This window comes from Schistocerca nitens, chromosome 9 (genome assembly GCF_023898315.1).
Source record: "Schistocerca nitens isolate TAMUIC-IGC-003100 chromosome 9, iqSchNite1.1, whole genome shotgun sequence".
NCBI classification, from domain to species: domain Eukaryota; kingdom Metazoa; phylum Arthropoda; class Insecta; order Orthoptera; family Acrididae; genus Schistocerca; species Schistocerca nitens.
The window spans coordinates 288,928,534-288,955,457 of record NC_064622.1 but is presented as its reverse complement, the minus strand read 5'-3'; the positions used below and the strand labels follow the sequence as shown (position 1 = coordinate 288,955,457).

General features: G+C 41.1%; 1 protein-coding gene across 1 annotated transcript in view; it reads left to right on the top strand.

Moving 5' to 3' along the window:
- The window catches only part of LOC126202937 (cubilin-like), a 771,281-nt gene that overhangs the window by 234,410 nt on the left and 509,947 nt on the right, over positions 1 to 26,924 (top strand). The window contains exon 25 of the mRNA XM_049937033.1: positions 25,653 to 25,813. Within this exon, the coding sequence (XP_049792990.1) occupies positions 25,653 to 25,813 (161 nt within the window). The remainder of the gene's footprint in view (positions 1 to 25,652; positions 25,814 to 26,924) is intronic.

Genomic DNA, 26,924 nt, shown 5'->3' with positions numbered 1-26,924 from the left:
CAATTTCCAAACATGCATGACCACATTAATGACTTCAACAACTGCTCCTCCACATGGACTGGTTGGATAATCCCTTCCAGCACAAGTTTCTCTGAACAGTGCATATGGGAATTGTCTGTCCAGTATATCCTGCAATCTCACAATCCCTGTGGACTAAACTTTTTTAACTTGTTTCCCACTGCCTCATCTGAATTTTTCCCTCTCTTCTGTCCACACCCCTCCATCCACATCCAGACTGTCTATTACCTCCTCACCATGCCCATGTGGACATGCTGTCTCTGTCTCTTCCCCTCTTTTTCTCTCTTTCTCTGGTTCCACTCCTCTCGCCACCCTTTTTACATGCTTCTCCCTTACTCTCTCCCCTCCCTGTCTTCCTCTTCTTCCCCACCTTCACCTTTCTTCCCTCTCTCTATCCCATACATGCTCTACCCTGTGAACTCCTTTTGTTTTGTTGTGCAGCCACTGGTCATCTGATAGAAGACCTACCTCGCACTACCCCACCTTACCCCATGTTACTTCCTTGCCTCCTCACCACCTCCATCTAGCGAGGCAACTACTTTTGTAAACAAAAACTCACTAGTCAGTCACACTGCAATCGTGAATGTGTATGTTTGGGTGTCTATGTGGTTGTGTCTGAGAATGTGTGTACCCTTAACAGAAAAAGAGCAAGAGCCAAAAGCTAGTGTAAACTGTATTTATCATGTGTATCTGTGTGCTGTGCATCAGTCCGCTGTTGGCAACTGGTTGCCTTTCCTTAATTTTAAGTGTTTTTCTTTCCAGAAATTACCATTAATGTTGCATAATAAGCAAAACTGGCATGTTTAAAATGTTCTTTCACTAGAGTCTGTACGCCTAAACATTGACCACTCATAACAGCTGCACCATCGTAGTTATTAGAAATAACATTGTCTGAATTATCCACAATATCCGGTAAAGTTTCTTTAAGAAATTCTGTAAATGTTTTTGCATCACATTCACAAGGTGTGAGTAAAGTCCAAAACTGTTGTACATCTTGGCCCAGAGACAAAACATATCTGATAAGCATGACAAATGGCAGAGGATCTGGTGAGTACATGCCAGAGTGTTGCTGCAATGCTCAGGACAGGAGAAACCTTCAGATTATAGAATAGATTAAAATCATTATGCACTGTAAAATATTCTCAGTTGCAAATATTTCTGCCAGGGTTAGTTGCATTAAAGGAATATCCTTGACTGTTATTTGATAAGGACTGGAAATGGCAAACATTTGAGGATCCATGACCATAAGAGTAAATGTGTAACAGATGACTTCCCAGACTAATTGCTGGATGACTTATCATGTGAAATTGGTGAAGTATAGGTGGACATTATTGTGCAGTAGCAATAATTGATGCACTTATGTTAGTCATTTTCTTATACTTCGGTGGAAACATCTGAGGGGAGCATTTCATAGTGCACAACACTTTTTTGGCACCAGATGTGAAATATTATCTGTTTACTCTGAATTTTGCTCAAGGAGATGTCCTTAATTGTAGATCAGCCATTAGTTTTATCTAATAAATTAATGTAAAGGCATCATAGCTTTTCACTAGTAACAGTACTATGTAGGAATGCTCAATAAGTGAACTTATGGCCTTTAAACAAATTTGCGGTAATAGTCAATAATTCGAGTTTTGTTGCGTTGGATCAGAGCATGACATACTCCTATAACCAATTATGAAACTTATGTACTGCATGAAAATATTGTACAATGTTTAAATGACCTCAGTTGATCACATATGTGAATTATCTAGACTTCCTGAATGTGGTAAATCATTCGTGCCAGAACGATGTTTCTTGATGCAAGGAAATCCTTTTCTGATGTGATTTGTCCAAAAGCACTGGCCTGCACACAGTATAAATGTTAGCTTCTTTTACCCCTCTAATAAACCCAAAACGAACAACAGGTCACAAATGATAGGCTTTCCTCCACTTACTGCTGTATTTTATAACGCCATTCGTAAGATTCAGCTATGCAAAATCCAGTAATAACTGCAAGACGAATACGAGAACTTCATATAACAAATGACAACTGACAAATACACTCTTTGCAATCTACACAAGTCGTGTTACTGCATGATGTTCACTTGGTTTATTGAACTTATTCATGTAGAAAATTAAACTACAATAATAGACAATTTTGCGCTTGCTATTGTGAGAGCAGAATCATGCCCAAGGTATGTCATGTTGCGGTCATCTGGGTGAACATTAGCTGCTGCCGCATGGACAGTGGCAGGTGGTGGGTGACATGTGGACAGTGGCCACATTATGGAGAGGAAACTGTCATGCATAAACTGCTTTGATCGTGATCCACCCCTGACCTCTTTTGTGGAAATCTTCCTGGAAAGTTTTGCTATTACTTGTGTGTTAGAAAGTTCTCAGGTTGTGTCAGACTGATAATTTTAGCATACAGATGAAATATGATCTAATAAATAAAAGGAGTAGTGGACGCAAACTTGCAATTTTATGTCTACATGATGTGACATTTACCATTGCACCATGAACATATACAGCAATGCAGAAACTTGAACAGAAGACGTAACCTTTTTTCCTGCAGCCACCACATCCTACAGTGTTCCAAAATTGTTTAGATGGTCTGAAGGTTGGCTAGTTGTAATGGCACCTTCAGTGGATGGCTCAGACTTAGTCTCTGTGGTAGCTTGATGGCAGCCAGGTAATATGTCTAAAACAATGCTTTAAATAACAGGAAATCCAGGATGGAACAACGACAATTAAATATTGTTAAAACAGTACTTTTACTGTGGAATTTTATTATGTTCCTCTAGCACTATAATAATATTATTTAATGTGTGGCAACCTGTCATCTAATAATTTGAAAAAGTCCTGCATGTATGAACAAATTGTGTATGTGTGGCCTGTAATATGAGTTATTTCATATGATTTTTTATTTATTTATTTATTTATTTATTGTTCCGTGGGACCACATTTAGGAGAAGTCTCCATGGTCATGGAACGAGTCAATACATGAAATTATAACACGATTGTAGAAACAGGTAAAATGAAATATAAGAAACATATTCAGGCGACAAGTCGTTAGTTTAAATAAAGAAAATCAAGAATGTAACACTGGAATTTGCTTAATTTTTTAGCTCTTCCAGGAGCTCCTCGACAGAATAGAAGGAGTGAGCCATGAGGAAACTCTTCAGTTTAGACTTAAAAGTGTTTGGGCTACTGCTAAGATTTTTGAGTTCTTGTGGTAGCTTATTGAAAATGGATGCAGCAGAATATTGCACTCCTTTCTGCACAAGAGTCAAGGAAGTGCATTCCACATGCAGATTTGATTTCTGCCTAGTATTAACTGAGTGAAAGCTGCTAACTCTTGGGAATAAGCTAATATTGCTAACAACAAACGACATTAAAGAAAATACATACTGTGAGGGCAATGTCAAAATTCCCAGACTATTGAATAGGGGTCGACAAGAGGTTTTCGAACTTACACCATACATAGCTCGAACAGCCCGTTTTTGAGCCAAAAATACCCTTTTTGAATCAGAAGAATTACCCCAAAAAATAATACCATATGACATAAGCGTATGAAAATATGCGAAGTATACTACTTTTCGTGTTGAAATGTCACTTATTTCAGATACTGTTCTAATGGTAAATAAAACGGCATTTAGTTTCTGAACAAGATCCTGAACATGGGCTTTCCACAACAGCTTACTATCTATCCGTACGCCTAGGAACTTGAACTGTTCCGTCTCGCTTATAACATGCCCATTCTGTCTGAATAAAATGTCAGTTCTTGTTGAATTGTGAGTTAGAAACTGTAAAAACTGAGTCTTACTGTGATTTAGCATCAGATTATTTTCCACAAGCCACGAACTTATATCATGAACTACATTATTTGATAATGTTTCAATATTACACACGAGATCCTTCACTACCAAGGTGGTGTCATCAGCAAACAGAAATATTTTTGAATCACCTGTAATACTAGAAGGCATATCATTTATATAAACAAGAAACAGCAGTGGCCCCAGCACCGACCCCTGGGGAACGCCCCATTTAACAGTGCCCCATTGGGACTGAACATCATTACCACTCTCAATATTGCGGAGGATTACCTTCTGCTTTCTGTTCTTAAAGTAGGAGGCGAACCAATTGTAAGCTACTCCCCTTACTCCATAATGTTCCAACTTCTGCAGTAATATTTTGTGGTCAACACAGTCAAAAGCCTTTGTTAAATCAAAGAAAACACCTAACGTTCGCAACCTTTTATTTAATCCGTCCAAAACCTCACAGAGAAAAGAGACTATAGCATTTTCAGTTGTTAAGCCATTTCTAAAATCAAACTGTACATTTGACAGCAAATTATGTGAATTTAAATGCTGCAGTAACCTTGTATATACAACCCTCTCGATAACTTTAGCAAACACCGATGGCATAGAAATAGGTCTATAATGTCAACATTATCCCTGTCTCCCTTTTTATAAAGTGGCTTCACTACCGAGTACTTTAATCGGTCAGGAAACCGACCACTCCTAAAGGAAAAGTTACAGATATGGCTAAGTACTGAGCTAACATACGTGGAACAATACTTCAGTATTCTGCTAGATACCCCGTCATATCCATGAGAGTTCTTGGTCTTTAGTGATTTAATTATTAACTCAATCTCCCTCTTGTCAGTATCATGGAGGAGCATTTCAGGTAACAGTCTTGGAACACTTTTTTCTAAGAGCGCTATATGATTCCCTGTTGGGACTAGGTTTCTATTTAGTTCACCTGCTATATTCAGAAAGTGATTATTAAGTACTGTACATATATGCGACTTATCAGTAACACGGACATCCCCACTACGCACTGATTCTATATTCTCGACCTGTCTCTGCAGACCAGCCACTTCCTTTACGACTGACCATATGGTTTTAATTTTATCCTGAGACTTAGCTATTCTATCTGCATACCACATACTTTTTGCCTTCCTAATAACTTTTTTAAGCACCTTACAATACTGTTTGTAATGGGCTGCTGCATTTAGATTTTGACTGTTTCTAACGTTTTGATGTAATTGCCACTTTGTTCTACAAGATATTCTTATCCCATAAGTCAGCCACCCAGGCTGCCTGTTTGTGCTAGTACCCTGTTTTGAACGTTCTAACGGAAAGCAACTTTCAAAGAGCACGAGAAAAGTCTTGAGGAAAGCATTATATTTATCGTCTACTGTATCAGCACTATAAACATCTTGCCACTCTTGTTCCTTGATAAGGTTTACAAAAGTCTCTACAGCAACTGGATCAGCTTTCCTAAGAAATTGGTAACTATATTTAACATGTGTTGCAGCACAAAAATCTTTTATACTTAAAATTTGTGCATCATGATCTGAAAGGCCATTCACCTTTTTGCTAACAGAATGCCCTTCTAATAATGACAAATGAACAAAAATATTGTCTATGGTTGTTCTACTGTTCCCTTGCACTCTCGTTGGAAAGAATATGGTTTGCATAAGATTATATGAATTAAGGAGGTCTACCAGCATCCTTTTCCTTGCACAATCACTTATACAATTAATATTGAAGTCACCACATATAACTAACTTTTTGTATTTCCTATAAAGTGAACCAAGAACCTCCTCTAGCTTTAGCAAAAATGTTGTGAAATCAGAGTCTGGGGATCTATAAATAACAACAGTAAGAAGTTTAGCTCCACTAAATTTAACCACACCTGCACAACATTCAAACACCTTTTCAGTGCAGTACTTTGAAACATCAATTGACTCAAATGGGATACCGCTTTTCACATACATGGCTACTCCCCCACACCGCAAAGAGCTCCTAGAAATTTTGATATCCTTATGCAAATGTCTATGATACAGGAATAGACTTCATTAATTAATCACTAGTGAGGGTAAGTAATTTCACTTTGTGGTATTTTCAAACTTAAGTGGTTCAACAACTATGCTCCTATCAGTAAGTTTTCTCTTTCTTGATTCTTCACTATGTGAAAAATAATCAAAGTTGCCTTCTCTCTCTCTCTCTCTCTTTTTCTCTCTATCCATTTCATGTCCATTGTTGGATAAAGGTCCCATCTAAAATTTTCCATGCACAAAACTCTTCAGCTATGGGTATCCATGTTGCACCAGGACATTTTCTAATGTCATCTGTCCCCCTTTCATTATGTCGTTGTCTTTGACTTTTCTTGTGTCTTAGAATCCTGCAACGAACTTCTTTGGTTGCTCTACCATTCCTTCATCTGGCTACGTATTCTGCTCTCATACATTTCATTTTCATTACTGTCATAATTATTCCATCTCCTTAATCTGTGTCCTCACACCCTTATTTGTTTTCCTATCTTTCAACAGTAATTCCCTATATCTCCCCATTGCCCTCTGAGCAACCCTCAGTTTTTGTAAGTTTTTCATATTAATACATGTCACACTTCCTTAAAAGATAACTACTTACACCCATTGGTTGTTAATTTCCTTTTCATACACATTGGAAGCTCAGTTTTGGTAACCCCATTCAGTTTCCCAAACCCACTTCAGGCTATTTTTACTTCTCTGTTTACTTCCTTAACTGTCCACTTCTCTGTTTACTTCTTTAACTGTTGTATAATAATAATAATAATAATAATAAATGATGATTATATAATTAAAATGGAAAAAATTGAAGATAGTATGCTACGTATCTTACTCTTCCTTTACTTCTTGGATATGGACCAGCTATGTCCAGGGATACTATATCTAGAGGTTTTTTTTGTGAGTATTGGGTGTATCTCAGTATATTTTGACACATTGGACAATTTTGATTTTTGACGAGTTGCATGCTTTCTTAATGCCTGTAGGACTTGTCTTTTCAAATTTGCAAAATAATGGAGTGTTGGAAATTTTTCATTACATTTGCCTACTCCATAATGTCCCCATACTTCGTGTGGGTGTCTTATAAATTTGTTGATATAATCTTCAGGAATACACACACACACACACACCATTGATCAGATTTTTCATGTTTCCTATGAAACAAAACGCCCTTGTACTCCTGATACCATTTATTTACCTTTCCACCTTCATCTTGCTTTAGGTTTTGCATGACTTAGCTGCGTCTGTGATCTTGCTGTTGTATGAGTTTCATTTTCTTGCAAAACTTATGGTGATCAGACTGTTGTGTTGTACCTTGCATTAGTAACATTTTGATTTCTGCATCTTGCTCTGTTAATTCACTAAATTCCTCTAAACCTTGTGATAACCCACACAAGGCATCTACAATAACATTTTGACTTCCTTTAATATAAATGATCTTGAAATTGAATTATTGTAAATATAGACACCACCTAGCTAATCTACAGTGCAATAGTTTACATGTTAAAAGAAATGACTGTGACTGATGGTCACAGTAAACTTTGGTATTCTTACCCCACAAAAAATATTTAAACTTTTTAAATGCCCATGTTACAGTGTAACTTTCCAATTCTGACACAGAGTAAGGTCTTTCTGCTTATGATAATTTTCGACTAGCAAAACCGATGACCTTGGGTACTCCTTTACCTTTTTCTTTTTGCATCTGGAACAAGTATGCCCTCAGCCCCTGAGATGAGGCATCTGTGCATAGACAAAAATCCTTTGACATGTCAGAATGGCTAAGAATGTTTGAATTGACCAATGCTTGCCTAATGTTATTAAAGTCCTCCTGACGATTATCATCCCATGTCCAAGGCCTATTTTTTTGTAACAAGTTGAGTAATGCATCACTGTTCATCAGTTGCTGTGGTACGAATTTACGAAAAAAGATGCTAGTCCTAAATAAGCTTTTAGCTGTTGTTTATTCCTTGGAGCTGGACAATTGTGTAAGGCATCAAGTTTTTTCTGATCAGATAATATACCTTGTTCTTATACAACATGTCCTAAAAATTTGCCTTGCTCCTTACAAAAATTAGACTTTTTTAAATTGGCTGTTACTCCGTAAACTACTAGTCGTTGAAGTACCTGTTCAATCAGTCTGTTCTAACCAAGTGGGTGTGGCTATTAGCATGTTGTCCATCTAAATAGTGACTTTTCTAAGCAGTTCTGGTCCTAAAACCTTGTCCAGTGCAGATATAAATACACCTGCGCTAATGTTCAGCCCAAAGGTAGAACACGGAATTCAGAACTTCTGCAACCATAAACAAATGCTGTACATTTTTTACTTTCTTCATGGAGCTTTATTTGCCAGTAGGACACCTTGAGATTGAGTATACTGAAGTATTTTGTATTGTAGAACTTTAAAAGCTGTTCGTTCAAGTTGTCTCGTTGTATGCATACTGGTACTAAATTCTCATTGATGCTTCTAGCATCAAGAACTAGTCTTACAGATCCGTCTGGTTTACTTACTGCTAATTTAGGACTACAGTAGTGTATTAACACTGTTCACGTTACGTCGCACTTCACGTAGCGTAGACCGGGACTGCGTCCTAGGCATGCCCGATGTTAACTGACTGGGCACGGCCCGTGCTGCCGGAGTTGTTGTTGTTGTTCTTGTTGTTACGCCGGCAGAGGTCGCGTCCGAATTCTCGCATGCCCTCTGGTGGACGGGACTCTACTTGCGGCAACTACCACCCGTGACGCGCCGTGCCAATGTGTGCCTCCCGCGATCTTTCTGGTGGCTACTACACTCCTCCTCCTTCGGGGGGTGAAGCCACTGTGATCCACTGCGTCGGAAGGTGGAGCGTCAGGCAGGAGCGATGACTCCACATCCATTGGATGGCCAGAGTCTAGGGGATCTGCCAACCCTCGAGCCGGAACCTTCGACTACGACTGGAAGTGACCGACACGAAGAGACCCCCGTCGTCCCACAACCGGAGCTCGGGACGGAACGGGTGACAAGCTGTCGAACTCCGGATCCTGTTCCACCTCGGGAGGGGCAAGACCCAGTGGCGGGGACGACGGGGAAGGGACGACCACAGATGAACTAGCCCCCTGAGAAACCGGGCCTGCTAGGGGGGCCGGCTCTCGCTGGGGCATCTCGAATGATGGCGATGCCGGTGCTGGAGCTACTGGAGGCTGCCAAGGCTGAGAACCATCGCAGTGCGGCAGAGTCACAGTGGGGAGAGGAGGTAACGTCCCCTGTGAACCCAATACAGGTGCCGGCAATGGGGAAGCCAGTGTCCAAGAGGTCGGAGGGCGGGTTCCCGAACGTGGACGTAGCTGATTTTGGTGACGACGTACCACCCGATCCCCCGCCTGCAAGGTATAGAGCCGGCGGCCATTTTGGCGCAGGACCACCGCCGGTATCCAACGTGGATTGCGACCAAACCCACGGGCCCCGACCGACATACCCAGTGGAAAGCCAGGTACTCCGTTTTGTGAAGACTGGCGAGGACCAGGCCGGAGGAGGTGCAGCAGAGTCCTAGGTTGACGCCCATGGAGGAGCTCTGTGGGGCTGCGTTCGCCCATTGGTGTGGTCCAGTATGCCGTCAAGAAAAACGTCAAGGCTTCCTCTGCAGGTAATTCGTGCACATGCTTTTTCATCTGAGTCTTAAATGTGCGCACCATGCGCTCAGCTTCCCCATTCGATTGTGGATGGAAGGGGGAGAGCAAACGTGCCGAATACCGAAGCGCCTACAAAAATCCTGGAAGGTCTGCAAAATAAACTGCAGTCCATTGTCTGAGACCAGGGTGATTGGCAGACCTTCCACAGAAAAGAATTTTGCTAGTGCCTGGATTGCAACTTCTGAAGTGGTTGAGAAGCAGCGAACCACATATGGGAATCGGGAATAAGCATCAATGACAATGAGCCAAAAGCCATTGAGAAACGGGCCCGCAAAATCGATGTGAACACGTTCCCATGCTTGGGTTGCCGGCAGCCATGAAGAGAACGCTGCCCTGGGAGATGCTTGTTGGCTCGCACACTGGGAACAGGCGGCCACCAAGTGCTCAATTTCTCTGTCAATACCGGGCCAGTACACATGTCTGCGAGCCAAGGTTTTAGTACGGGAAACACCCCAGTGCCCCGCATTTAATAACATGAGGACCTCCCTTCGTAAACCTGCAGGAACAACCACGCGAGGAGCTGTATCATCGGTAGCCAGAAGGAGAACTCCTTCCAAGACCGAGAGGCGGTCTCGTAGAAGAAAATAATTACGAAGAGGGTCCGAGGCCCGGCCCGGAGGGTGGGAGGACCATCCCTGCTGAATGAGGCGAACTACTTGCCGGAGAACCGGGTCAGCCGCCGTTTCCCTGGTGACTCGAGAACTAGTGATCGGGAAGCCATCAACTGCTTGGTGGGACGCCACATCCAAATGAAAACACATAATCTTCTCTCGATCGAACGTAGGATCCGGGCCCACCGGAAGACGGGAAAGAGCGTCGGCGTTGGCATGCTGTCCTGTAGGGCGAAAATGAATGTCATAATGGTACTTAGAGAGGAACAAGGCCCAGCGCTGTAGTCTGTGGGCCGCCCTATCCGGAATCTGAGAGGCAGGGCCAAATAACGATATTAATGGCTTATGGTCAGTGATTAACTGAAACTTCGTGCCATACAAGAAATGGTGAAACTTGGTAACAGCGTAGACAATGGCCAAAGCCTCTTTTTCCACCTGGGAGTAATGGGCCTGCGCGGGACTAAGCATTTTAGATGCAAACGTCAGTGGTTGCTCGGAACCATCTGCGTTGCGATGGGCCAGGACCACCCCCACCCCATACTGCGAAGCATCTGTAGCCAGGACCAACGGCTTATGGGGATCAAAAGTAGCCAAACAAGGGGCTGAAGTGAGGAGGCCCTTCAACGAGGTGAACGCTCGCTCGCATGCAGGCGACCAATCAAAAGGAACACCCTTGTGCAGAAGGCAGTACAGGGGGTGGGCTATAGTGGAAGCCCTGGGAATGAACCGGTGGTAATAGGCCATCTTGCCTAAAAAAGCTTGTAACTCTTTCAGCAAAGTGGGCCGAGGAAGGTTGTCGATATCGTGGACCAAACTTCCTAGTGGCTGGATGCCATGCCGAGATATGGTGTAGCCCACATACTCAATGGACGGTTGGAAGAAGGTTGACTTATGCAGGTTGCAACGCAAGCCCACAGACCTGAATTTGAGAAAGAGGGTGCGAAGGTTGTGCAAGTGTTCCTTCGTGCTGCGGCCCGTGACAATTATGTCATCCAGGTAATTAATACAATGAGGGATTGTCGACGTGACATGCTCAAGATAACGCTGGAATATCGCCGGGGCACTGGATATTCCAAAAGCCAACCGCTGGTATTGGTAAAGGCCAATCGGGGTGTTGACAACCGCCAGCCGTTTGGAGTCCTCATCAAGTGGTATCTGATGATAAGACTCCAACAGATCGATTTTCGAAAAATATTGGCCTCCCGCCACGGCGGAAAACAATTCATCAGCATGAGGCAAAGGATAGGTGTCCACCACCAATTGGGAATTAATGGTGGCCTTGAAATCGCCACAAAGACATAAGTTTCCCGAGGGCTTCTTCACAATAATGAGGGGCGAAGCCCACTCACTGGAAGAAATGGGAATAACGAGCCCTAGGGCTGTCAGCCGGTCTAGCTCTTCCTTTACCTGAGGGCGGAGAGCCAAGGGGATCTGTCTCGCGCGTAGAAAACGCGGGCGAGCCGACGCCTTCAACATTAAGTGAGCTTCAAAATCGGAAACACGCCCCAGGCCCTCCTCAAAAATATCTGGAAAGTCTGAGATCAAAGATTCCAATGAGAGATAGGGAACGTCTTCGGAGACCAACTGTATGGTGTCAGCAATAGAAAAACCGAAAGCTTGAAAGGCATCCAGGCCAAAAAGGTTAGCGGAGCTCGCATCACTGACAAGAATAAAAGTAATAGGCCGAGTGACTGATTTGTAAGTCACGTCGGTAGTGAATTGACCCAGTAGGGGAATGAACTGTTTACCATAACCGCGTAGATGCCGGTAAACTGGCGCCAACGGGGGCGATCCAAGGTCGGAATAAGTTTGTGCATTCAACAACGAAACTGCCGCGCCCATATCTACTTGCAGTTGTAACCGGCGCGACCGAACCGACACCTCGATAAAGAGTTTGCATGCCGATGCGTCGGGAGCCTGGCCCGATGAAACTTCCTGAATGTCAACGTCCATGTCCGCTGTACTTGCTTCCTTCGATTCTTTCGAGGCTGAGCGGCAAACTTTAGCAATGTGACCTTTTTTATTACATTTGCGAGAAACGGCCCAACGCCGGGGGCACTCTGACCGATCATGATGTATATAGCACGACGCACAGGACGGCAACAGGGGCCGGCGGCCGGAATTCTGTTTACGCGCCGTGCGGGAGCGGTCGTAACGGCCGGATTGTACCGCTCGCACGTCGTCCACCCCGGACACAGTGGACGCGGCCGCGCCGCCCTGAACCTCCGCGACGTCGCACCACGCTTCCAGCTGTTGACCTGCTGCGTGAGAGACTTCATACGATTGAGCAATGGACGGGACTTCCTCGAGGGAAGGGTCTTCTAACTGCAGGGCCCGTTGCCGGACCTCCCTATCAGGGGCCAAACGAACAATGACGTCGCGTACCATAACGTGGGCATACGACTCTCGCGACTGCTCCGTGACAAAATGACACTTGCGACTAAGACTGTGCAGGGTAGCAGCCCACGCCCGGTAAGACTGATGGGGCTGTTTCTTGCATTGATAGAACTCGACCCTAGCTGCCACAACATGCGTGCGGTGGTGATAATATGAAGACAGCAATGAACACAATGCGTCAAAAGACAAGGACGAGGGTTCCTGCAACGGCGCTAGCTGCCGCAAAACTTGATACAGCGAGGGAGATATCCAAGACAAGAAGAGAGCACGACATACCTCCACATCGGCAACATGAAACGCCTGGAAATGCTGCCGAAGGCGATGTTCATATTCGTCCCAATCCTCCGCCGTCTCGTCATACGGGGGAAAGGGAGGAGGGAACTGCGCCGGAGCAGACGGCGTGGAGAGCAACGCCGGAAGCACTTGTTTCATGGTGGCCATGAGCTCCGTCTGCTGCGCCACCAAAACCCGCACCAAATCCTCCATGCCGGGGAGAAGCTGCGAAACCGTAACAACGACGCAAGACGTGAAAGAACGACCCTACTCGTCGCCAATTGTGTAGTAACACCGTTCACGTTACGTCGCACTTCACTTAGCATAGACCGGGACTGCGACCTAGGCATGCCCGATGTTAACTGACTGGGCACGGCCCGTGCTGCCGGAGTTGTTGTTGTTGTTCTTGTTGTTACGCCGGCAGAGGTCGCGTCCGAATTCTCGCGTGCCCTCTGGTGGACGGGACTCTACTTGCGGCAACTACCGCCCGTGACGCGCCGTGCCAATGTGCGCCTCCCGCGATCTTTCTGGTGGCTACTACAAGTAGGGTGAAAAAGAAGGTTGTTTAAGTCCCCATTTAATCATATGATTGAGCTTATCCCTTACTGCCTCTCATTTTGCCCATGGAATAGGTTATGACATTACACAAAATATTTCATGTGGATAGACTTCAAATTCATATTCATAGTCTTTCAATAATCCTGGCTCCTTACTGAAAAATTTGAATACTTAAATAACAAGTGCGAAAGTTCTTGTCATTGCATATCATTTTGTATCTGTGATTCACTTAGTTTCTTCTCCACCATTTCGTAACTAACATCAGTGTTTGCTTCTTGTTCAGAATCATATTTGTTTGTGAAATATACAGCTGGAAAATAAAATTATACTATTACATTTGACTCTGGTTTGTTTTGTTACTTTTATTATGTGTTTTGACTAAATCAATAGAAAAAATCTGATTCTTTACATAAAAGTGGCATTTACCATTACCTATGTCAATCTGTGTTTTGTATGTTCTAAATGTGTCTGTGCCAATAATACAATTAACTATAAGTTTGTCTATTATAAGAAAATTACACTTCACTGTAAAATTTCAATTTGTAATGGAATAAGTGCCTGATGTTTCACCAGTTCAGTCTTACTGCCTGTAGCAGTTTGCACCTTGCAATTTTGGACATGAAATGTTGGAAATTTGCGTCTCTTCTTCAATTCGCAGGAGAATGGATTTAATACTAGGTTGGGAGTTAAACCTGTATCTAAAATTAACTGTGTGTCAATATTAAACATTTTCACCTGAAGATTGCTTCTACTTCTTCTTTCTGGATATTATTCGTTGAATCTAACTCAAGCTGATACAGATCATCCTTGATGTCACCTTGTTTGTCAAATCTTATGAAACATGTTTGTAATTTTCCGTTGTCCCCACTCTCAGAGAGGTCAGTAGCCTGGGGTTTAACTATGACTGGTTTAGGTTTTCTGACGGTGTAGTGTGGCTTAATTCGTTACCTGGAGTAATTTCAGTTAGTTGCACAGTGTGGGCACTTGGCCAGTTTGTGTTGTTGGCTGCTCACGAGATTCCTTTGCTAGTGTTTGTGTTGTTATTAGCAAAAACTGCCGTGCCATTACTTTGCTGCCCTAAAGTCGGCTGCTGTACAGCATAAGGCATGGCATTGTTGCTGCATGATGGCCACTGCTGCGTCTGACTGTTTCTGTTTTTATTCAGCATATGGCCTTGTGATGGTGAATCGTAATTCGATCATGCTTTGAAATTACTCCTGTTGTTTTGCAAATTTCTTTTAAATCGTTTGTTTTTTCCATCCCCATTAACATATTCGTTACCTCTGGGTATATAACTTTGCTGTTGTGTGTACCATCCCTGCTGTGTGTTTAGAACACATTTCACTGATTTACATAACTATGTTGTTGTTGTGCTTGATTTTCTGTTGCTCTTTTTGGTACAGATCTTTCCTCACAGATTAAGTCGATGGAATCAAGCACTGCCAGAAAATATTCTGTGTCATGCTCTGGTTGTGACTAATTTTTCTCCAATGTTCAATGGTAAATGATTTTTCAAAAATTTTAATATGTCTTTGAAATTTCAAAGAACTGTTACTGACGCCCTAAGAACAGGGACTAACATGCATTGAGTATAGAAAATAGTGCATTGAGAATGGCTAACTACTAGCCAAAATTTGGATTTGCGTAGTAAAATCTAAAAAAGGACGACTGATTGCTGCACTCTATAAGTCACATAACAGTCGCTGAGTGCACCCACTTTTCTGAATGGAAGGTAACCTGATAATAGTTTCTTCTGAAAGATTGCGGATCCTTTCTTCCATGGCTTGTAGGTTAATGTTTACCTTATTCACTATTTCATTTTCTTTTTTGTAAATACCTTTTTCTACTAGATCTGTGTATAATTTACAATTGGTTACTAACTTCTCTGCAATGGTATTACTCTTATCTAACATACCTGCTTCAGCTTGACTAATGATATCACTTAGATTTTCATTGATCTTCTCTCTCTCCTTCTTAGCACACGCTGAGTCAACTTCTAATGTTGCTACCCTTAAAGTAAGCTCTTCAACAGCTAGAGGCACACCTCCATAGTCTTCGTTAGTTTGTTAATGACAGTGCTTACCTTTTTTACTGTCGACCACAAGTGGTATGTGTGGCTTCAATAGTTGTGTTTGCATCTGTGATTTTCTTTATCTGTTGCTCTACTAGATCATGATGGTCGTTAAAGGATCTACCTTCTGTTTTAACTCCGTAACATTGCTGTTAACTTCAGAAAGTACTTCATGTTTTGCTTTGTTTTTTCATATCATTCAGTTTTCAGTTCGAAAATTTTTGGCTAAGTCATCGAACTTCTGTCAGACCATGTCTTGCAAATCCTTGAATACTTGTTTTTGTTCCTGTTTCATTGTATTTAGATCTTGTGTAACCATGTTTTGTTGCTGTTTTTAGGTCTTCATATCTTGTGTCAAATTATCAATCTTGGTATTCATATCTTGTTTCATATCACTGCCATAGCCGTGCGTCAGTTGTACTACTGTGGTTGTTGTCAGCTGTACTTTCAAAATTAATGTTTGTTTTGTGAACAAGTGGTCTTCGTATGTGTTGTCAAGATTCATATTTGTAGTGCTCTCCAGTGTTTCATTCATGAGCAGTATGTCACTCTGAGAGATGCCTACATTGTCTCATGAATTGTAAACATTGTATCATCAAAGTTATTCTGCTGTGGAGTGTCACTATCATTTGTCACATCTGCGACACTTATCTCTGACCTACTTAAACTTTCTGTGCTAGGTATACATGGCACCTGAACTTCAATTGTTCAATCCCGCATTTCTATGCCATCTTGGCTAATTGTGTTTTCGCTGTTGCTATCAACAATGGACATGTATTTTTCCACCATGTTGTATGAATATGTGAAAATTAAAATTTCACAAAAAATGGAAAAATTTCATATGCTAATTATTACTCTTGATAATTGTAATTTACACTGTGTTGAAGCCCATTTTACTTTTACTATGACACGCAAACTATTGTGTTGCAGTTTTTTATGTTTTACTGACAATGCATATCACATTGAAAAATTCCTGTAAATTTTTCACAAAGAAATTCAAGAAAGGAATAATGAGGAAAATGTTTCAATCTGCATCAAAAGACGTGCTACCAAGCATAACCATGCAAGCAACTTGCGTAGCTGTCCTACCTTTGCTGTGCCAAACAAAACAGTTTATTATGGAAAATTTTACATCACCTGGGACCAACTCTCATTTCTTTTCAAAAATTTCTCCTCAATTTTTGCCTTTTTGCTTTACTTGCTCCCAGTTGTGATTCAAGCAAGCAGAAAATGCAGACAATTAGTTTTTATGACTAATAACATTGTCGTAGAAATTTCTTACTATAATAATAGTTAACAAACTGTACTTGCAACCTGTGCTCTGAAGTCGTGGCACTTAGGTCGCCAGTTGTATAATAATAATAATAAAATGATGATGATATAAGGATGGTAAAAGTGCATCATTAGTAAATGTTCTGCGTGTGCGAAATTGTGTTATTCTTCATTCACTTTACCTTGTGTCGCTTCTCTTTTTTCTACGTGTGTGCCCATCACTTCATATATTTATATCTAAAAACAAAGATGATGTGACTTACTGATCTTACATTCCAATCCCGGGAGCGGAAAGACTTACCTTAGGGGGAAAAAAGGACGGGTATACACTCGCACACACACACATATCCATCCACACATATACAGACACAAGCAGACATATTTAAAGACAAAGAGTTTGGGCAGAGATGTCAGTCGAGGCGGAAGTGCAGAGGCAAAGATGTTGTTGAATGACAGGTGAGGTATGAGTGGCGGCAACTTGAAATTAGCGGAGATTGAGGCCTGGTGGATAACGGGAAGAGAGGATATATTGAAGAGCAAGTTCCCATCTCCGGAGTTCGGATAGGTTGGTGTTAGTGGGAAGTATCCAGATAACCCGGACGGTGTAACACTGTGCCAAGATGTGCTGGCCGTGCACCAAGGCATGTTTAGCCACAGGGTGATCCTCATTACCAACAAACACTGTCTGCCTGGAACAGTTCCGTCCTCCGTCACAGCGGGACCCGCCTCCTCTTCCTCAAAATCACCCTCTCCAAACCTTCCAGGAATTTCTGACTTCCGGCCTTGCCTCTCAATCCTTCTTAAAAAACCTTAATCCTACTCCCAACATCACCACTGCTGAAGCCCAGGCTATCCGTGATCTGAAGGCTGACCGGTCCATCGTCATTCTTCCGGCGGACAAGGGTTCCACGACCGTGGTACTTGATCATCGGTAGTATGTGGCTGAGGGACTGCGTCAGCTTTCAGACAACACCACATACAAAGTTTGCCAAGGTAATCCCATTCCTGATGTCCAGGCGGAGCTTCAAGGAATCCTCAGAACCTTAGGCCCCCTACAAAACCTTTCACCTGACTCCATCAACCTCCTGACCCCACCGACACCCCGCACCCCTACCTTGTACCTTCTTCCTAAAATTCACAAACCCAATCATCCTGGCCGCCCCATTGTAGCTGGTTACCAAGCCCCCACAGAACGTATCTCTGCCTACGTAGATCAACACCTTCAACCCATTACATGCAGTCTCCCATCCTTCATCAAAGACACCAACCACTTTCTCGAACGCCTGGAATCCTTACCCAATCCGTTACCCCCGGAAACCATCCTTGTAACCATTGATGCCACTTCCTTATACACAAATATCCCACACGTCCAGGGCCTCGCTGCGATGGAGCACTTCCTTTCACGCCGATCACCTGCCACCCTACCTAAAACCTCTTTCCTCATTACCTTAGCCAGCTTCATCCTGACCCACAACTTCTTCACTTTTGAAGGCCAGACATACCAACAATTAAAGGGAACAGCCATGGGTACCAGGATGGCCCCCTCGTACGCCAACCTATTCATGGGTCACTTAGAGGAAGCCTTCTTGGTTACCCAAGCCTGCCAACCCAAAGTTTGGTACAGATTTATTGATGACGTCTTCATGATCTGGACTCACAGTGAAGAAGAACTCCAGATTTTCCTCTCCAACCTCAACTCCTTTGGTTCCATCAGATTCACCTGGTCCTACTCCAAATCCCATGCCACTTTCCTTGATGTTGACCTCCACCTGTCCAATGGCCAGCTTCACACGTCCGTCCACATCAAACCCACCAACAAGCAACAGTACCTCCATTATGACAGCTGCCACCCATTCCACATCAAACGGTCCCTTCCCTACAGCCTAGGTCTTCATGGCAAACGAATCTGCTCCAGTCCGGAATCCCTGAACCATTACACCAACAACCTGACAACAGCTTTCGCATCCCGCAACTACCCTCCCGACCTGGTACAGAAGCAAATAACCAGAGGCACTTCCTCATCCTCTCAAACCCAGAACCTCCCACAGAAGAAACACAAAAGTGCCCCACTTGTGACAGGATACTTTCCGGGACTGGATCAGACTCTGAATGTGGCTCTCCAGCAGGGATACGACTTCCTCAAATCCTGCCCTGAAATGAGATCCATCCTTCATGAAATCCTCCCCACTCCACCAACAGTGTCTTTCCGCCGTCCACCTAACCTTCGTAACCTCTTAGTTCATCCCTAAGAAATCCCCAAACCACCCTCTGGCTCCTACCCTTGTAACCGCCCCCGGTGTAAAACGTGTCCCATGCACCCTCCCACCACCACCTACTCCAGTCCTGTAACCCGGAAGGTGTACACGATCAAAGGCAGAGCCACGTGTGAAAGCACCCACGTGATTTACCAACTGACCTGCCATCACTGTGACGCATTCTATGTGGGAATGACCAGCAACAAACTGTCCATTCGCATGGGTTCATGAGATTGTCTCCATACCCGTACACATGCGTCCGTTCGATGCAATTTGAAACGAGACTCGTCCAACCAGGCAACATGTTTCCAGTCATCAACAGTCCAATGTCAGTGTTGATGGGCCCAGGCAAGGCATAAAGCTTTGCATCGTGCAGTCATGAAAGGTACACTAGTGGGCCTCAGGCTCCGAAAGCCCATATTGATGATGTTTCGTTGAATGGTTTGCACACTGACACTTGTAGATGACTCAACATTGAAATCTGCAGCAATTTGTGGAAGGATTGCACTTCTGTTGCATTGAATGATTCTCTTCAGTTGTCGTTTGTCCTTTTCTTGTAGGATCTTTCTCTGGCCACAGCAATATTGGAAATTTGATGTTTTACCAATTTCCTGGTATTCAAGATACACTTGTGAAATGGTGATACAGGAAAATCACCACTTCATCACTACCTGGGAGATGCTGTGTCCCATCCCTCATGCCTCGTGTGCTGACTATATCACATTCAAACTCACTTAAATCATGTGAACCTGCCATTGTAGCAGCAGTAACTGATCTAACAACTGTGCCCGACACCTGCTGTCTCATAAAGACATTGCCGACCATAGCACCATATTCTCCTGTTTACATATCTCTGTATTTGAATACTCATCCCTATATCAGTTTCTTTGGTGCTTGAGTGTATGTTCCATTAACAATTATTCCTTCTTTGTTTTCCCAGATTAGGGATCTGAAATGTCTCTCTACAACTGCCAAGAATAATTTTGGTAATGTGAAACTTCCTTCCCCAACTCATCTTAAATTCTTAATTGCTCTCTATCTTGATCACAACTATGTCCCACTGAATGTTTGTCATTAAGTTTTCTATCAATTTCATATTAAAATTTTCCATTATCATCTTTATAGCATGATTTGCTCTCATTTATCATCTTCGGTAATTCTTTGTATTTGTCTCCAACATCCACGTCCGAATCCAAGCACAGTTGCATATACCGTTGAATCATTTCCATCGAACACCTTTTGCTGATTTTTAAAATGAGTCTTACTTTGTGAAGGGTTTGCTGCAAACCAGGCAAGTCACAAAATACACGTTCTGAGAAAACTGAAAAACAAAGTTTGACATCTACAGAAGGTGTGTATTTTTGAGAAATTATATAAGACAATGTTACTGACTTATAGCCCTGTATTTTATGTGCAATATATAAAATTTTGAAATTAAAAGTATACGCATAAATAAATCAAAAATGCAATTATAAATATTTGGACTTACCTGGTTTTTGCACCAAAGACTCTAAAATCTCAAATACTGCATGCAAAATCAGACATAAATAACATGAAAACAAAATAACAACAAATAATGAATCATAATTTACTTTTTATTAATTACCAGACATTTTACAGTATCTTTTGTCAGAAAAATTATACATAGTTTTGCGTGGCTTATAACATAAACTATCCTGTCCTGATGTAAATTTTTTAAGGATATTATCATTAACTAAATATAAAATCTACAGCCTCAGAACATTTTGTTGACCTACATGATTTACATATAAAGTACTTCATGGTCACTTCATGGTCATTTTAAAATATTCTTACTCTATTTCATTTCGTCTGTGTTCACCATCATAATTTCCTGCAGAGGGTAAAAGTTTTTCATAGAAACCCATATCTGCAATATGAATGTACTTTCTAATCAATTTCATGACATCATCATATTTGTGCCTTTTAAGAGGTAAAGGACCACCATACAGGTAATGTCACCTTTTATTGCCTTCTTTAGTGGTGCAAACTCTGACATAACAGTCATGTGTTGATTCTGGCTGGCTTTAAATATGTATTTGTGAGCATAACTGTACTGCAATATTTTATACTGTGGAATTTTGAAAAGCTCATTGTGTTTTGTTTACATATTTGTTTTAAAGAACTGTTTAAAGTAGTCTTTGTAACTTTTGAACATGTTTTGTTTCACAGGAACAACAGTAAAAAATTTAGATGTTTTTCTAACAAGTGAGTGCCACTCTTCAGGAAGGTGCAGTCTAGTTACAACCCTTTTCCTCTTTTCAATGTTCCCAAAGTCGCTATCACAAGGCAAAAATGAATGTCCCAAGCTCTGGAAAGTAATGTGAAATGTTCTGAAATTTGTTAGTATGTGCAAGACTGAAGAGATACTGTAGAAGTGCCTTGTTTTTGTTTTTGGCAGCACAGTTATCTGAAAATAATACAATTTCAGTTTTATTAGGGGGAATGACATGTTTAAGGTACCAATCTAAGCAGGAAATAACTTCAACAGGACCCTTTTTGCCATCACAGTCTGCGTACATGAACATGTGAGCCTTTCCACTGCTGCAACAGTGTATATTAAAGTTTTACATCCACATATCTCTCAGACAAAATACGTCTGTTGAAGGAAGTACTGGAAGTGGCAAATTTTGCTGGTAATCGGATGCTAAACATGCAACAGCTTTATTTTCCCTAGCCCATTTAGTTTCTTCCCTAAGTCGTTCATAGAATACTTCACTCTTTCCCTAATGTACTTCCTTCTCAATTTCAAGCTCTCTTCTGTGTTCCAAATCATCAGTACAATCTTCTGTTAATTTCGTTAAGGAATCACACTTCTCACAAGTGTCACTTTTTTGGTGTCCAAATGAAATACTGAAATTAGCTTAAAAACATCTATAATAATAGTCATATGTTACCCTACAGTTTTGCACTTTTTCACCTGGTTTTATGGCCTTAAAAACGTCTGCCTCATGCTGTTCCAAACATAACTCATAAATTCTCTTTACATTCAATTCTGGAGATAAAAATACTTTCTACTGTTAATTTCGTTAAGGAATCACACTTCTCACAAGTGTCACTTTTTTGGTGTCCAAATGAAATACTGAAATTAGCTTAAAAACATCTATAATAATAGTCATATGTTACCCTACAGTTTTGCACTTTTTCACATGGTTTTAAGGCCTTAAAAACATCTGCCTCATGCTGTTCTAAACATAACTCATAAATTCTCTTTACATTCAATTCTGGAGATAAAAATACTTTCTTGGTATTATCTGCTCTACTGTAGTGCAGTGTTCGTGCTGGAAACTGTTTTATGTGTTCGTGCTGGAAACTGTTGTATGTGATGTATAACATTTTCTAAGTCGTTATCACTCGCTCCGTTAGGCCTGTTTTCATGTTTTCCTCTACGATCTGTGGATGGACCAATATTTTTGGATGCAAATGAAGCCAAACGTTCAACCCATGCCTCCTTTATCCCATAAAGGCTGCAAAAAGCTTTTTTGCATATTGCATGTTGTTGGGTTTTAAGCTGAACCTGGAAAGACATAAAATGTTATTTCAAAAACTTTCGGGAATAAATTCGGCTTCCTCATTTTAAAAATACATATTATTTTGGGCTAATATTACTTCACTGCATGTTATTACATAAATACATACCGTGTAAGTGTATGTCAAGTTACGAACTTGTGAATCTTCACCTTTTCTAGGCCTTCGCCGGTCAACTTGCTTTGGTGTAGTCAATGCACACAAAAATGCATCCTGTGCTTCTTTTGTTGAAAGTGAGTTAAACTTTGTCAGCATTTCCTGTTTTTCCTTCGTATCGAGTACATCTAAACATTTTCTTTTGGAGTTGCATGCAGGCCCAGTTTCACGAGCTGGAATAACCTTGCCACTACGTGTGACATACAACTCACCACGTAGCCTTTTCAGTTTGTCTCTGTTTCTTTCCCATTTACTAGAATCACCTTTTCTTTTCTTTGTTACATGTTCATATTCACTACATCATTGCATGAATCATCGGGAGACATGTCTTAAACACAATATACACTACAGATAAATGCACAATCTGAACAACTTCAACTTCAACTTCACATGCAGCCATGTAAACAACACAACAGCCTGCCACGCTAGTGCTGCCACCTACTGGTGCAAGAACCAGGGAAGTCCAGGACTAATCTGTTTCTTCCACCAAACGCAACCATGCATATCTCATTCAGATCAGTTCGCAAAAGTCTGGTTCTTGCACCAAAAGACGCACGTTCTGATGTTATATCTCATGCCGATAACATCTCATTTTTGACCAGAAATGGACTTATCTGGTTTTTGCAGCAAGCCCTTCATTTGCTCTGATATTCCTTCCTTACATATTCACATATGCATTATTTAGTACACTAATGTAAATTGAGTCATTCCTTCATCTACATCTACTCCGCAATCCACTACACAGTGTGTGTCGGTAGATGCTCTGTACCACTACTAGTCATTTCCTTTCCACTCGTAGATAGGATGAAGGAAAAGCGACTTCTGTATGCCTCCAAATGAATGCTAATCTCTTGTATTCTTGTACCTTATCTTCATGTTCCTTATGTGAAATGTATGTTGCCAGTAGTAGAATAATTCAGCAGCCAGCTTCAAATTCCACTTCTCTAAAATTTCTCAGTAGTGTTCCTTGAAAAGAATATCATCTTGCTTCTAGAGAGTCACATTTGAGTTCCCGAAGCATCTCTGTGATACTTGTGTGTTGTTCAAAGGTACTGGTAACAAATATAGCAACTCGCATCTGGATTGCTTTCATGTCCTCCCTTAATCTGACCTGGTGCGGATCCTAGACACTTTAGCAGTGCTCAAGGAAAGGTCACACTAGCATACTGTATGCAGCCTCCTTTACAAATGAACTGCACTTCCCCAAAATCCTCCCAATAAACCGATGTTGACTATTCACCTTCCAATCCTCACATGCTCATTCCATTTCATGTTGCTTTACAGTGTTATGTCCAGATACTTAAACTATGTGACTGTGTCAAGTAGGACACTGCTAATGGTGTATCTGAAAGTTATGGGTGTATTTCTCCTACAAATCCACATTAACCTACATTTTTGTACACTCAGAGCTAGATGTCATTCATCATATAATCTAGAAATTTTGTCTAAGTCATTTTATATCTTCCAGCAGTCACTCAACTTTGAGACCTTCCCATACACCACAGCATCATTAGCAAAAGGAAAGTATGTATATATAAAATAATAGCAGTCCCATCACAGTTTCCTTGCGCACTCCTGATGAGTCTCCTGTCTCTGATGAACATTTACAATCAAGGACAATATACTGGGTTCTATTGCTTAAGAGGTCTTTGAGCCACTTGTATATGTGGGAACCTATTCCATGTGCTTTTACTTTCTTTAACAATCTGCAGTGGGGCAGCATGTCAAACACTTTTCGAGAAAACTGGAGTTGCTCTGCCGTCTGTTTGATGCCAGACAACACTACTTGGTTAAGTTTGGGGATGTTGGTGGTGATCCATTATTAAGATTTTTGCTGAGAAGTGGGTGAGTTGTATGAAATCAGAAACTACAAACTGTCTTTGTGGGGAAAAATACATAAAATATTTATAAGGCCATTAAATATTTCAGTGCACATGGCATTCATTGTTTATCAAGCCATTGAAAAGGCAAAGGAAGGTGCACATATAAATTTCAGCCTGTGTCTCCAAACAGAACTGCTGGATACTGACAAAAAGAGACTGTGGTGTAGGACTTCGAATTGCTTCGGAGTATAACCGTACTGAAAGTCCATTTTAGGTCTTTGGTGAGACACATGAACAGTGCTAAACCTTGCCATAGCTTTGCTATTAACAGTTTTGTCTCAAATCATTGAGTCTCTGAATCTCAAAACCTGGGATCAACATACATACTTCACATGCTAATCATGTGCCAGCAGAGTCTAAAGTCAATTAACTGTCTGTTATTGTGTCACCTGTAATACTTTTATTGTTGAAGATTGCAGACTATTGCTAGCTGGTGAGGAGCTTATTCACATTTGTTCATAATAAAGTATTCATCAGGATTGTTATCTTTCATGTACTAACAGTTGCACAGGGTAAATTTGTGAAATTGTGTTTCTTCATAATTGTGAACTCTTTGTTACCTTCTTTGGTGTTAGAACTTGTCCTATTAATTACTACTTATTTACCATTCCAATCTTTAATAAAATTTTAGCTTTGAAACTGCACACTTTAACTTTCAACAAGTAACAACACCATTCAGATCACACTGCTACATTCACTTAATTACTTTTCCAAGTGCACTCAGATTACTGAAACAACTTTCTTTTGATTTCCCTTCTTTATTCTTATCAGTGATACTTAATGGAAAAGCAATCTAGTGGTTACTGAAATGGATAAACAGAGCCAGATAATTGTAATATTTCAGCCATACTGCATTTGCTTCAGGACCTCGAGATTAGCAATGACGGATTATTTTTCATGACCAAAGAAATAACTAAACAGCTTTAGCAGTTGTTGCCATTTGTACACTTGTTGCTAATAGTGGCAGTATATAATATTTGTACATGCCCTATTGCTTCCTTAGAAGTGTATTGTTTAATCTGGAGTACTGTTCGTTTCATGTTGTGCTGTTTTGCTGAATACATAATATGGTTCTTGCTGTGTTATTGAAGTTTTAATATTGACCATTTTCTGCTCATGTACTTGCAGAAATGGAGGCAATGCCCTTTCACCATTAGTGGGCAAATTTTGTGGTACAGCTATACCAAGGACAATCCCATCACACAGCCATCTCATGTTTATACGCTTTGTAACAGACTATAGTATTCAGAGGAAAGGTTTCCGTATCACATGGGATGGCACAGCAACAGGTGAGTGGTTGTAAGTCATGAATGAGTTAATTTGAATGTGATATCTCTGGTAATATTGTGGTGATAAGAGCAAGTAATGATATGTGATCTAATCTAACAAGATAGATAAAAAAATCTACTCATCAAGCAGTGGCAGGAGAAAATGTATATCAAGAGTTTACTTTAACCTATGTGTATGTTGTCTCCTTTTTTTATTTGTCCAATTACATTATATTTTCAAAAACTGATTATTTTCATTGCGATATATGTGACCTGTGTAATTCAGAAAAGCTGGTGTCTGTAGGAAGAATCCAGATGACACAGATTGTGAAGCAGTGATTAAAGTGAAGCCTTAGAGTTTGCCACTGGACAAATGGAGTTAAGTGGACAATGAGTCTTACATAGCCATCTCACAAGTTGCATCATATGGAGGGGGGGGGGGGGGGAGGGAGGGGGAACCACCTCCAAACCTTATGATCATACTGCTATAGTCATGCAGCAGTCTTAACAAAATTGTTCAAGCTTTCTATATTTAATGCTATTTTTTGCTGAGATTTATAAGCCTCTTTTTAATTTTTTAAATTTGTTACTAGTTGATTGCAGCTAATGCCATTTCTACTTTCTCAGTGTCAGTTTTGGGATGTACCCAAATATATTATAATAATTCATTCATCAGTTTATAAAGAAATTTCAGTTTGAACTACATGAAAGTTTAAACATGTGCTAAGTTCAACAGTGGTACAAAAGATAAAGAAAAGGTCCTCTGCTCTCCATAAGTAAAATCAACAAACATGCCAATACAAATGAGAAAGATTGATGGATCTTGCTAAATTGTGAGGAGGCTGTAGAAAAGACAAGGGAAAAGGATTTATGAGTCTGTGGCAAGAGAAGAAATGAGATATATATTGATTAATGTAAATTTACTGATTTTAACTCTCACTCGAAAATCTGTTGATTTTATTAAAAAATTAAAGCATTAGAAGCAATAGTAATGTTAATTTGAAATTCTTTTGGACACTTCCTTCTAAAAGTCTTTCAAATTTTTGTTTAAGACATGCACAGTCTTTGGCCTGTGGGTTCTCTCCATTATTGTTGAGTTTTAAAATAATATGATGAATGATGTCATTCTGGG